Below are 14,110 nucleotides of genomic sequence, written 5' to 3'. Positions count from 1 at the left end.
ATCTTCTGGGGAAGAAGATCAGCGTAGCACCAGTGGAGAAGGGGGGCAGATGGGGGAATCGGCGAGGTGGCTCCAAGACTCCTCGCCGGGGACCAGCGGGGAGAGCACGGGTCCTCCGGTGCCCACACCCTCCCTGCGCAGAAGGCTTCCGCGCAGGAGAGAAGGCGAAGACTAGGCGTCAAAGAACTTCTATGCTGGAAGAAGTTCAAGAAATGCCCACTGACGGATTCTGCCAGTGATTGAGACAGCCACGGGCGAGTGGCTGTCCAGACAGAAAGGGTTCACTCAGGCAACCGACCCAGGTGTGGCGCCGATTTACGCACGAGCAACCCCTAGAACCATTACACATACACTTCAGGTTACAGACGCTTCAGGTTACAGACGCTTCAGGTTACAAATTCTGCTAACCCAGAAATAGTGCTTCAGGTTAAGAACTTTGCTTCAGGATGAGAACAGAAATCATACTCTGGTGGTGCGGCAGCAGCAGGAGGCCCCATTAGCTAAAGTGGTGCTTCAGGTTAAGAACAGTTTCAGGTTAAGAACGGACCTCCGGAACGATTTAAGTACTTAACCCGAGGTACCACATACTAGAGAAAGCAGCTTTGGTGGCTAATGAGAAAGCGCTGCACTGTGGCCAGGGCAGGCCTCAGCTTCCTTTTCCTTTCCCAAGCGCCTTTGATGTGAGCCAAGACCTTGGAATCCCCCTTGCAAAGCCACAGTGGAGATGGGGAGGAAGACAGTTCCTCTGCTCCCTGTTGCCTCAGCAGGATTTCGGTATTGGGAATTTCTCAGAGCACCGGACAGGAATTGTAGAGTTGAAAGGGACCCTGAGGGTCATCTAATTCAACCCCCTGCAATGCAGTCTTTTCTCCTGGAGCTGACATATTATTCCATCTGTTGCACTGGATGCATAAAATAATGCTATAAAAATAAATCAGCGGTAATAAAAAAAATTTACTTTTTTTATTAAAAAATGTATTTATATTCAGTATTCCAGACTGGGTTCAGTGCGGCTTATGGCATATGAAAACATCTTTTTAAATACACAGTAATACAGCATTTCTTAACTGTTCTTAAAAACAATAGTTAAAATATATTGAAACACATTTAAAATCAGCATTGCATTATAGCAGGGGTCAGCAAACTTTTTCAGCAGGGGGCCGGTCCACTGTCCCTCATACCTTGTGGGGGGGCTGGACTATATGGGGGGGGGGGGAAATAATGAACAAATTCCTATGCCCCACAAATAATCCAAAGATGCATTTTAAATAAAAGCACACATTCTACTCATGTAAAAACACCAGGAGGCCCCACAAATAACCCAGAGATGCATTTTAAATAAAAGAACACATTCTATTCATGTAAAATCATGCTGATTCCCAGACCGTCCATGGGCCGGATATAGAAGGCGATTGGGCCAGATCCGGCCCCCAGGCCTTAGGTTGCCTACCCATGCATTATAGCACAGTGCCCAGCATTGGCTGTATTTTTCAAAGGCCTGTCTGCCAGCAGAAGAATAACAAAGAGGAAGCCAGTCTAACCTTTGGGGGGGGGGGATTCCACAACCTGGGAGCAGCCCCACAGAAAATGCTCTCTCTCTCCTGTGTCACCACCAACTGGGCCATTGATGTTGATGGGGCAAAGAGGCGGTGCTCACCTGAAGATTTAAACTCCATGTTAAACTCTCCAGAAGATACAACACAGCCTATCAGTAGATATTTCATGTCCCACAACTTCTATGGTGCTTTGTTGCAAACATAGGCAACTTCTTCAGTGATAACTTCATTCTTTACTTTCCTACGGAAAACCGTTTTTCCTATTTTTTCTGGGGAGGCCAGAATCCCACCCTAACTAGCCACGAGTTCTGCAACATTTCCAGAATTGAATCACATAAGCCACACTTGAGCAGTTGTGTTGCTTCTCTCCAGCTGCCTGTGTAGAGTCCGGCATCAGAGTAAAGGTAAAGGTAAAGGGACCCCTGATCATTAGGTCCAGACGTGGACGACTCTGGGGTTGTGGCGCTCATCTCACTTTACTGGCCAAGGGAGCAGCTTCCAGGTCACGTGGCCAGCATGACTAAGCCACTTCTGGCGAACCAGAGCAGCGCACGGAAATGCCGTTTACCTTCCCGCTGGAGTGGCACCTATTTATCTACTTGCACTTCGTGCTTTTGAACTGCTAGGTTGGCAGGAGCAGGGACCAAGCAACGGGAGCTCACCCCATCACTGGGATTTGAACCACCAACCTTCTGATCAGCAAGCCCTAAGCTCTGTGGTTTAACCCACAGTGCCACCTGCATCAGACTGCAAGGCATGAAAATGCTCTTCTAAGAAAATGCTCTTCTGCATTTTAACACAAATCTACCTGGTTTCCACTTCCTGAAAAAATATTAAATTTGCACTTCCCTGAATTTTGCAATGCAGTTCTCCAGCCAAGTAATGTGTACATAAATGCAAACCCAGGGGAAAGTTGTGCATAAATGTGCATATTAGTGATCATGACATCGAAAACTGCATTGCTATAGGAAAAATTGCTTTGCAAAACTGTGCATGTTAGGTTAGATTTCATACAAGCATCTCTGCTAGTTGAAATGCTGATGAGTTTTCATGAGGAATGCTTAAAAAAAAAAAAGACCCACTGATGGAGAACTTCTGTGTTTGAAGCATCTCTGAAAATATACCCCAACATCCCTGTGTGCCGCCAGATCACATGCAATGTTTTTAATGTGGTTGTGTTGGGGCCCCAAGTTGTTTGAAATCTGCCTTCTAAAGGAAAGCAGGGTGCACGAGGGAACTGATCAGGAAGACCTCCAGTCTAGTGAAGATGGGAAGAGAGACAGCACTTCTGAGTCAAGGCACTGGGAAGAGGGTGCCCTGGAGACAGCCAAAAGCCATGTGCCGAAATCTGCTGCTTTTTAGTTTTTCAAATAGGCAGGCATGCTATTTCTGTAACTTACCATCCAAAATAGTATACTTTTGTGAAACGAAGCAGGTCTGATGCTTTAGTATTTACAGCCGGGACTATAATTAAGCAGAGAATTGGTTCACCATCACAGGATGAATTCAACATGACTAAAATACATTCTTTCCCCAGACCTGACTGCTGGACTTCACCCCCAAAGGTAAATTCCCACCCCAGGGTTCCTCCACTGCACTGATGATATATGTACACTGAAAAAGTCCATGCGGCCTACAGAGCAGGTTGCAGGAACACCTGGGCCCAGGCAAAAAAGTCCTTTCTTACTGAAGGCGCAACACACGCTCAGAGATACAGCACGGCTATTTCTTTCGTCAGACATAATGAAGCTGTAGCAAAAAGCCACATGAAGGCTTCAAACGGCGATGACTTGCCACCCTGGGAGGCCAGCCTGAAGCAGGGAGCTCTTTTTCAAGTGAGCTCGCCATACAGATGAGTGACTGATGTGCATGCCAAAAACATTAAAGGCACCTTAGACCACATTTGCATACCTTTGATCTGCAAGAACAGCCAAGGCAATAACTTTTTACTTTATGCCAGCTTATCTATATTGTATGGTGCTGGTGGCAATGAACCTACTGATGTGGAGCAGCTGAGCTAGTGCAATGGCAAAGAATGTGCATCAACATTCCACCTGTTCAGGCAATTAAACACCAATGGTGTTTGCTGTTCTTTTCCTGTGAGAGAAGGGGAGCCGTCTGTTTGGATGAGATTAAAGAGGTCCTAAAAACAGGAATAGCTTTGTATGGCAGGCTGAGACATGGGAAGAGGACCCAGGAGAGAGATGCTTTGGGAGATAGAGAACCCAGGAATCCCCGTGCGGGGATTGGAGTGAAGTGTCATCAGTATGCTGAGGCTGATGGGAGATGTAGTCCAACAACATCAGAAGGGCCACAAGTTGCTCACCTGATTTAGTTCTTTGCCTCACTGCCAGAAATGTCCACATTTGGCCCATTTATATAACAACAATATCCCACCAGGGGCGGACTTTGATAATCTTTCGTAACATTGCACCCCATGTCAGACCAAAATTCAGCGCCCCCAAATGGATCTTCTCAATTATGAATCTTCACAATTTTTCACCCCTTTGGCTTGGTGCCCTGTGCAAGGGAACCGTCCTTAGCACCCTACATCTGGCACTATATCCAAGAAAGATTGTTTCGCCAGAGCCACACACCAATTTTTCAAGTGACAAAATGATTCAAGAAGCCCTTAAGATCTCATTAGGCCTAAAACAGGCTTCATGTCAAAGGCAAATGTGCTATGAAATTTCTGCCTGTTTCTTCCCCAAATCAGGAACACTTGCAAGGGAAGAGCTGACACTAAATCTGCATTCTGCATGTGGAGAGGAACTTCACATTCCCCAAGTCTCAAGTGTATAGAACCTTTTATCTAAATAGTTGTTGTTGTTGTTGTTTAGTCGTTCAGTCGTGTCCGACTCTTGGTGACCCCCTGGACCAGAGCACGCCAGGCACTCCTGTCTTCCACTGCCTCCCGCAGTTTGAGCAAACTCATGCTGGTAGCTTCAAGAACACTGTCCAACCATCTCATCTTCTGTCGTCCCCTTCTCCTTGTGCCCTCCATCTTTCCCAACATCAGGGTCTTTTCCAGGGAGTCTTCTCTTCTCATGAGGTGGCCAAAGTATTGGAGCCTCACCTTCACGATCTAAATAGTAGCCACCATAATAAAATTGTAATAGAGCTTGCACAGAAACACACAAAGAGACAGAGAGAGAGAGAGGGAGGGAGGGAGGGAGGGAGAGAGATACGGGAGGAAAAGGAGGCAAAAGCTTGAAAATGTTAAACTATGAAGACTGGGATATTTTGCCATGCAAAATTATCTTCATATAGAATCATAGAATCTTATAGTTGGAAGGGACTAGATGGGAATCTCAGCTAAAGCATCCATGACGGATGGCCATCCAGCCTCTGCTTACAAACATCCAACGAAGGAGAGTCCACAACCTCTTGTGGGAGTCTGTTCCACTGTCAAACAGCTCTTACTGTCAGAAGGTTTTTCTGTATGTTTGGTCGGAATCTCCTTTCTTGTAACTTAAAGCCGTTGGTTTGAGTCCTACCCTCTAGAGCGGGAGAAAACAAGCATGTTTCCTCTTCCACGTGACAGCCCTTGAGATATTTGAAGATGGCTCTCATTTCTCCCTCTCAGTCTCCTCTTTTCCAGGCTAAACATACCCAGCTCTACTCCCCTCTCTCGTGAATGCTTCAGTCACCCACACAATATTCCCAATGCCCCACTTCAGCTGCCCACCTCTCTCCCAGCAGCCCTTGCCCCTGAAAGATGGTTGCCCTTCCCACTTTCCTCGCTCCACGTTCTGGCTCCAACATCTGCCTGCTGCCCTCCTACATTCTCAGGCTTCTTCCCAAGCTTTCCTGAGTGTAAAGGCTCCTCCGCCATCCCCCTCACAGCCGCTATCGCTGCCCACCTCAACCACATACCTGCTGCCATCACCGCGACCCAGCTCCCCGCCCACAGACCTCCCTAGCAGCCATAGAGAGGGAAAGTGGAATGGGGAACAGCATGCCAGCTTCAGGCGCCACCATGTTCACCAGAGGTGAGGAGAAGAAAATCTTTGTTCCTATTGGCAATGTTGTGATGGCCTGGGACTGGAGCTCGGACTTGGAACAAGAGGAGTCTCAGTCTGCACTGGATCCTTTGCCTCAGGCATCATCTGAACCAAGTCTGGGGCCTGATCCTGAAGAGTTCCAGTCTGCACAGGTTTCCCTGCAACAAGCACCAGCTGGGCTGAGTCAGGGGCCTGAGCCTGCCCTGGCTCCAGATGCAGGGATTACCTCGTTGCCTCCAGCTGGTCCATCACTTACAGCTGCTCCACTACCGGTGGTCTAGTAACCCACCGACGTCTCCTGAACTGCAGAGACTGAGGTCTGAGAGAAGGAGAGACCTGAGTACTCGCAGGAGGAGTGTTCGCCTTAGGGCGAGACAGGGAGGTGAGTGGCCGGGGGATCAGGACCGGCCGCTACCCTGGCAAAGATAAAAGGCTGTCGGACCCCGCCCCAGGTTGCGGGAGCAACATTGCTATAGGCTAGATCCTGTGCCTGTCCTTGCCTGATTTCCTGCCTCGTGCCCTGCCTTGGCCCTGTCGGACTGACTCTTAGCAGAACCTCTGGATTCTGGTCCAGTCCTGAACCGTGTTTCCCAGGTTACCCCCGGGCCCAGCACAAATGTCCAGGACATTCCAGGATGCAATTAGAAGCCAGGAATGGCTTCTGTCAATTTGGAATGTTCCACTCAAAATGGGGCAGTTGTGAGGTATGGCGAAGCTGATAGAGACAGCAATTCTTTTAGGGGCATCTGATATGTGTGTGACTGCGCATGTGTGATTTGCGCTGAACCGGAAGTGACCCAAAAAGTTGATTCCCACGTGCAGGGACCACAGCATGGTTTGAAGTGTAACAAAGCAGCAGGGTATATTAAGAAAGATGTTAGAAAGGATGACATTAGATAAGACAAAACCTTAAAATGCAATTGTATGTAATTTGAGTTATAAACATGGATGGTGGGTGAGCAGGAAATCACTAGTTTTGTTGAACCAGAAAATAATTGTAACAAATATAACTTTCTATATGAAAAAAAGAATAAAATGTTATTACAAGAAACCCCCAAAAAGGGGCAGGGTGGGGGCAGAACATGGTGTTTGCTGGCTTTTTCAATGGTTTTTAAAATATACACAATTTTAATGTGCGGTGCCTTCGAACATAAACCCCGTGTAAATTGGGAGTTGCCTGTACAGTTTTGTGACACACAGGGTTTTTCTTTTTGGCTTGGCAGTCCTGAGAATCTGGGGTGAGGGGGAAGTATTTTAGACTTTGTCAATTAATTGCTGTGGCAATGTTTAAATTTGACATAAGGGTTGGCACCCCCCAAAGAATCCTGGGAGGTGTAATTTGGTAAGAGTGCTGAGAGTTCTCTGGAGACTTTGCAGAACTATAATTCTGCCACAACCCTAACCCTTAACAAACTACAGTTCCAAACATTCTGTGAGGAAAGCCATGAAGTTTTTGAAGTGTTGTGATGCTGCTTTAAATGTGTAGTGCGGATGGGTCCATTTTTTCTGTCACAGAATATTTGCTGTCTGTGCACAGTGCATTTTTTGTCACAAATTATGTATGCTGTAGCAAGCTATGTCCCCCCTGCCCCCGCATCTAAGCAGTGGCGTAGCGTGGGGGGTGCAGGGTGGGCCGGCCGCACTGGGCGCGACATCTGGGGGTTAGGGTTAGGGGGCACAAATCCACGGGTTAGGGGGTGCAAATTACTTGCCTTGCCCCGGGTGCTGACAACCCACGCTACGCCACTGCACCTAAGCATTCACTGATGCCCTTGAACCATGAAACCCAACCAGACATGATGTGCTCCCTCCTGGATTTTTGTAGAAGCCCCTTTTCATTGCTTGGCTCCAGCTTCTCCAGCCGCTTTGCACATTTTACAAATTCCAACTTCATTTCAAATTTGCTTTTCAGACTTGGGCTTTGTTTCAGGGCTTTGTCCTCAGATGCCTTTATCCTTCCTCCTCTCTGGGCTGAGATTTGGGGTTTGCTCTCCTAAATGTTTTGCCTCTGAAGTGGCACCATCAAAACAGCCCTCAAACACGGATCGCTTTTCAAGCTTTTTCCTGCCTCTTTATTTATCTTCTTTGAAAGCCACTTTCAAACACCTCATCTGCAAAGACGTCACTGTTGCAGCCAGCCCTGCCTGGCTTGTACTTGCTGTACAAACTGTTATTAATCTCTTCCTGAAACAGAACGCCTGTTATCAGAAAAAAGGGAGCCCTGCCTTTCCACCTGGAGCGAGTGGAGCAAGGGCCCTTGTCTCTCGTAGGCCTCTCAGTTCTTTTCCTGTTTGAAGAAAGAGAGGTGAGCAAGCAAGGCAGCTTCAAAAGGAAACGGTCCCTGACGTCGCAGGTTTCACTTCAGTCCTCTTCCTGGAACAGAGAAGAAAAAACACACAAACCTGAAGAATCCCAGATCTGACAAGTTGGGGCTCAGCAGGGCAGACAGCCTGAGCAGTTCCTTTTTTACATTTTACTTATAAAAATATCTACAGTATATACCCCATTCATTGAAGAAGAAAAAACAGTTTACAACAATTGCACATAAAACCATTAAATGAAAACTATATTAAAAAGTTAAAATAGGAAATAAGCTAATATTGTAAGATGTACAGTGGTACCGGCGGGTTACAGATGCTTCAGGTTACAGACTCTGCTAACCCAGAAATAGTACCTCGGGTTAAGAACTTTGCTTCAGGGTGAGAACAGAAATCGTGCGGTGGCGGCGGCAGCGGGAGTCCCGTTAGCTAAAGTGGTACCTCAGGTTAAGAACAGTTTCAGGTTAAGAACGGACCTCCAGAATGAATTAAGTTCTTAACCCGAGGTACCACAGTAATTCTGAATTGTGTGTATAAGCCTGATGGAACAGAAATGTTTTCAGCACAGGGTTGCGATACGTCCGGAATTTCCCAGACATAGCCAAGATTCGGTCATTGGAAACAGTGTCCAGGTGGAAATTGCTTAAATGTCTGGGAAAATGCGGATGCATGGCAATTTTTGTGTCTTGATTTTCACTTTTTGATATATGGTGACCCTACTTCAGCAGGTGTTTAAAAGTTGCCACAGAAGGCGCCTGCTGCATATCTGTTCCCCAGGACTTGCCCAAGGACACTAAAGGCTCGGCTCCCTGTTGTTGTCAAATGAGCCTTGCTACCACGGACAACAGCCAATGATGCTCCTGCAGATGATATTGGAGACTGAGCTGGGATATAAGGGTTTGGGTGGTTCCTGAGGCACCCTGGACCTAAGTTGTTCTGGGCTTTGTAAATAAATGCAAAGCAGCCGACTCCAGCAGTGGAAACACAAGAGGTGTTGCCTTGCCCTTCCCACCACATCCACCACTGGTGGAACGCCCGCCTCTCACCAAGTTTCAGCAAGAGGGAGGCGTTCCAGCACATGATGCCACTGCTCATCTTCCCCACCGCCGGGGTAGAGAAGACAAGTGGCAAGGCCTTACAGAATGCCCCCTTCTCCTGCCAAGCTCAGCAAGAGCGAGGGGCATTCAGCCAGGGGCAGAAGTGGTGGGGCAAGCGGGGGCAGTGGCGTAGCATGGGTTGTCAGCACCCGGGGCAAGGCAAGTAATTTGCGCCCCCCCCCCCCCCCGCTGCACTGTCCCTCCCCCAGATAGTCCCTCGCTCTCTCTCCGCACCGCACTGCACGCCTGGCACCCTCCCCTCCACAGTGGGCGGCGACCGGCGGCTCGGATCAGATTCGCACAGCCAGCACTGCAGTGAGAGAGAGTGAGTGAGCCAGGTAGGGGCAGAGAGCTGCAAGTGCGAGCGAGCGCCCCCCAGATGTTGCGCCCGGAGTGGCCGGCCCCCCCTGCACCCCCCACGCTACGCCACTGAGCGGGGGGCAGAAGGCAGCACATCTCCATTTTGCCTCAGGTGGTGAAATGGGATGGGCCAACCCTGACCTTGAACCTAGCTCAGTAGTAGATAGGCAGCCAGTGCAGATGCTTTAACAATGGTGTCACTTGTTGTCAACCAGGTAATGGTGCAGGAGAACTTTCTCCACCCACAGCCAGCCCCAGATTTGAGGGGGTCCTGGACAGAATGCCTCCAGGTGGGCCCTGCGGATGGGCAGCAGCTGTAACCTGGACAGTGCTGGTTGGCTGAGGGGGGGCATTTAATTACCCCCAAATTCCACTTATTGAAGAGGCAAATTTCCCCTGGGCATATTCAGTGCCCCCCCCAGCCTCTCCCCAAGCTCCTCAGATGACTTCAGAACAGAGTTCAGAGGTAACCAGCCAATTTTCTCCCTCCCTTTTTAGTTCTCCTTTAGCAAATGTTAACGTCCGTGGCGCCAAACTGAGAGTACTGCTCTCCCTTAGGGCACCATCTGTTGCCATCTGAGAGGTGAAGAGGAGAGCGCTGGGCTTCCCCAGCTAGTTCTTTTGTATTTTCACCCAACTTCAATATATTTTAAGTGGTGCCTTGGGCAGGATAGAATCCACCTTCCAGCCATGCTCTTTCCGCTAATCACGAATGTGCACCTTTCATTTTGGACGCGCAGGTCCGCCTCTAATTGGCACACTAGCCTGGGAGCAGATGGAGGGCCTGATTAAGAGCAGCCCTTCTGGCAATCACAGATTCTCACAACTCAGACAGTGGCGTCAGTGGGCGAAGGGGGGTGCCACTGGGGAAAGGCCAGGAGAGGAAGAGAGCTTGAAATGTATGCAGTCTCCATCTCTGGGGAGAGTGATCCAGGGACTCAAATTTGCAAGCTAGGCTTTAAATGAAACCAAATTTGTTACCTTTAAAACTTGACTTTGGTGTGTGAAGAAGAGGAACTCTTCTAATTGGTCCCCACCTGGTGCTGAATAAAATACATTTTGCATTCTTTCATATGCCTCTAAGTAAGGACTTAAAAAACACTTGCTCTTTTCAAGAGGTATGTTAGAAAAATGTCCATTGTTTGGGCAGGCAAGAAACACAGTGCTTGTTTTACGAGAAAGATGTTTTGGTGGCGTCAAGTGAATGCCTAAACCACCCCAAGCTCTGTAGCTACAGTGGTGCCTCGGGTTACAAACGCTCCAGGTTACATACGCTTCAGGTTACAGACTCCACTAACCCAGAAATATTACCTCGGGTTAAGATCTTTGCTTCAGGATGAGAACAGAAATTGTGCGGCACAGTGGCAGCAGGAGGCCCCATTAGCTAAAGTTGTGCTTCAGGCTAAGAACAGTTTCAGGTTAAGAACGGACCTCCAGAACGAATTAAGTACTTAACCCGAGCTACCACTGTATACACTTTTTCAATGGCTTTTGATGACTGGTGGCTACTAGTTAGAAAGGACACCCTGCTTGCTCTGGTGGGGGTTTTATGGGAGGGGCTAGTTGAAGGACATTTGTGCAGTCAAACCAACAATTCCTGCTTTGGCAGATGGGCAGATGAAAAGACTGAGATTCATAGAACTTTCTTGTAAAATTTGCTAGCGAGAACTCTGTGAGATCATTTCCTTTGTCTGCCTTGGCAGGAAGCTGTAACACTACAGACATCCTGATTGCATCTTTCTTCATAATGTTGGCAAGCTGACCACATGTGCACGTCTGAGCTCTGCAGCTCGGACACCATTTTTGAACTTACATCTTGTACTTTTGTAACTTAGATAGTAGTTTTAAACCTGCCTTCATTTTGCTGCTGTAAACTGCTACTTCAAGACCTGCAATATGTATTTTAAAACTTTTTATTTTTTTATATAACCATGTTTGTGTCATTATTGTTTTTAAGGGGGAGAAAGGATGCAATACCAGGAAAATCCAGTCTGTCTGGATTGTTGTGGTAGAAGGTTAAATAAACCTCGTCTTAGCTTCCAAGTTTAAACTTCAAAGGATGGCACCCTGTTGATCTCACAAACATGAGCATGGAAGGACAATACCTAAACAATATATCCTCTCCTAGTGTCTGAATCCTAGAAATGACATTTTTATTATTGCTTCCCATATTCCAAAGCTAAAAGATGAACATCCAGGCACCCAAAAATCAAAATCCTGGTTCCAGGAGTTGTTGGTTCAATCACAATTTGGATCCATGATGCAAAGGACATGGGCAGAAACCCAATTCCATCGAGCAACAGTGTTTTGCTGTAGGCTGGTCATTCTTCACTTGATGAGTGCACATTAAAATTAATTGGAATTACTCATGTACATCAAATAGAGAAGAGGGTCATTTTTTATTTTACTTTAAAGGGAAAGAAGAAGCAGACCCTCAAAAACACAGACGCCTCGACAAGCCAACAACCAAGGCAGGAGGGGGCAGAACACGGCCTTGTCAAAAGCAGCAGCAACGGAGGGAGACTTATGCGTTTGTGGCTTGCAATGTGGAGATACATAAATTCTCTCTGGAGCACAGTCGTGAATCTTGCAAGCCTGGCTGCTGATGTGCCTCCAAACGTCACAAGTGACTACAAAATATGTGGATGTTTGCCCATAGACCCCAACAGTGCCATCCCCACAGTCCTGTGATGTGCTTGGCTATGGAATTCCACAAGGATGAAGGGAAAATGGGAACCAGGACACCATCAGAATGGTAACCCAGCTGAAATCCATAGAAGTGTGTGTGTGTGTGTGTGTGTGTGTTGTGTGCAGAGGAAGGAGCTGAGCAGATCCCAAGGCAGCAGAAGGAGGATGGCTCAAGGAGCTCAAAGAATCTCAGAGTTAGCCCAAAACATTAGGGTCATCTACAGGTTTGAGGGGGGGCTTGGCAGAGTGCCATCTGTGAGCTGCAACCTTCATCAACCATCCACAATTTCATCAATCATCCATAGCGATTCCTTTACACCTCACACCCATAGCAGGATGTACACACACACTTGCAAATACCCCCAATAACCTGGGAAAGGTAAATTGCATAAGAACCTAAAAAGAGCTTTGCTGGATCAGGCCAATGGCCCATCGAATGCAACATCCTGTTCTCACAGTGGCCAACCAGATGCCTCAATGGGAAGCTCCAAAGAGGACCTGATCACAACAGCAGCACTCCCCACCCCACACGATTCCCATCAACTCACATTCAGAGGCACATTGCCTCCAACACTGGAGACAGAGCATGGCCTCATTATCCTCTGTGGATTTGTCTAATCCTCTTTTAAAGCAACCCAAACTGATGGACATTATTACCTCTTGTGGGAGCGGATTCCACATTCCCCCTTGTAACTAATAAAATTACTTTCAGGATATCCTTAGGCTAATTTGCACTTTGCAGCTGGAAGCGGAGAGGGCAGAGGGTGAAGCAAGAGCTGTGTGTGGAGCGGGGCCCTTTCCCCATCCTTTGGACCCCCAAGGAAACTCAGCAAACCTGCTGCACCTGGACCTGGGTGTGGAGAGTGCCCATAAAAAGCAAGTTTAGAGCAGGAGACCAGGGTGGTGTCTGCTGTTTCCAGGAACTCTTCTTGTCGTGAGATTTTTGTGGGTGAGCTGAGAGATTGTTTGGACCCTTGGTGAGAAACCAGAGACTGAGAGGGAGGGTGTGTCAGAATGAAAATGAGTGTGTGTGTGTGTGTGTAACTTTGTAATAATGTAACATTTTCATATGCAACTGTGTTTTTGTAATTTTTTTAACTTAGCTGTTGCTGCTTCAGTTTTTTTGTACACCACTTAAAGAGATTTTAAATGCATTCAGCAGTATAGAAATTAAATAATCAATCAATCCATCTTCATACCGGATGAAGAACAGCCGCAAAATTTTATCTTATCTTTTTGCACAAAGACCTGGGTGTGACTGTTCTGCAGCATCATGGAATTATGCCAGAAAGCATTAGGCTTTTGTTGCAGAGAATGCTAGATAAGCAAGGGCAGCAGGGCACGGCCCCTTTCTCTAGAGCAGGCTGGTCTCTATGGGTGTCAGGCTGGGACCTGATGGCATTCCCTCCCTCACCCCTTGTGCAGGATTGTTTCCTTCTGACCTGGTTATACATTTTCCTGTTGTTAAGGTGTGCAAAGATCTTATCTGGAATTGTCCTTGGTGTCTGTCCTAGCCTACAGCTTTTCCCTGCTCCGTAATCTCCGTAATACATCTTCAGAAAAACCACTTTTCCCCACCCAGATCCCTGTTTTGGTCAGTCTGGGAGGTCTTGGTCAATCTAGGAGGGCAGCTGCCCCCCGCCCCTTAGCTACACCCATGTCCACCACTCTGCTTAGCTTTGTGGGCACACATGCTAAACCCTGTCTGTGGTGCCTACCCTTTTCCCCAAAGAATGAGACAAGAGACCAGAGTATGGGTTCAAATTGGCCACAACTTTATTGAGCTTCAGAAGTGGGAAACTTCGCATAGGCCTTGGCAGGTAAACCTCACAGTCCGTCTGGCTGAGGATACGCAGGCAGATGAGATCCAGTGAGAGGGGACTGTAAAGCACAAACTTACACAGCATGCACTTCCACCGACCTCGTCCCAGGAGTTTGACCTACATGCCACCGCTCTAGGGCCAGGAACTCCCAGTTTTTTGCCCCTTGAAGGCATCCCCCCCCCCCATCTTGATCCTGGAAGGAAGAAAACCAAAAGAGGCTTGGACAAAAGGGGTCAGCCTCTTTTCTTTGGCCTTTGCCCCACC

The 14,110-nt window shown here is 47.7% G+C and overlaps 1 protein-coding gene across 2 annotated transcripts in view; it reads left to right on the top strand.

The window, feature by feature from the left end:
- LOC310664236 (tetratricopeptide repeat protein 24-like) overlaps window positions 1-8,098 on the top strand; it is a 34,049-nt gene extending 25,951 nt beyond the window's left edge. For both annotated transcript variants that reach the window (XM_083413128.1, XM_083413126.1), the window contains exon 7: window positions 7,754-8,098. In XM_083413128.1, coding sequence (XP_083269254.1) covers window positions 7,754-7,855 — 102 coding nt within the window. In that variant the 3' untranslated portion in view covers window positions 7,856-8,098. The remainder of the gene's footprint in view (window positions 1-7,753) is intronic.
- The last annotated feature ends 6,012 nt before the right edge of the window (window positions 8,099-14,110 follow it).

This window comes from Podarcis tiliguerta, assembly GCF_965153285.1.
Source record: "Podarcis tiliguerta genome assembly, chromosome: 14".
Taxonomy (NCBI): domain Eukaryota; kingdom Metazoa; phylum Chordata; class Lepidosauria; order Squamata; family Lacertidae; genus Podarcis; species Podarcis tiliguerta.
This window is presented reverse-complemented; position numbering and strand designations above follow the sequence as displayed.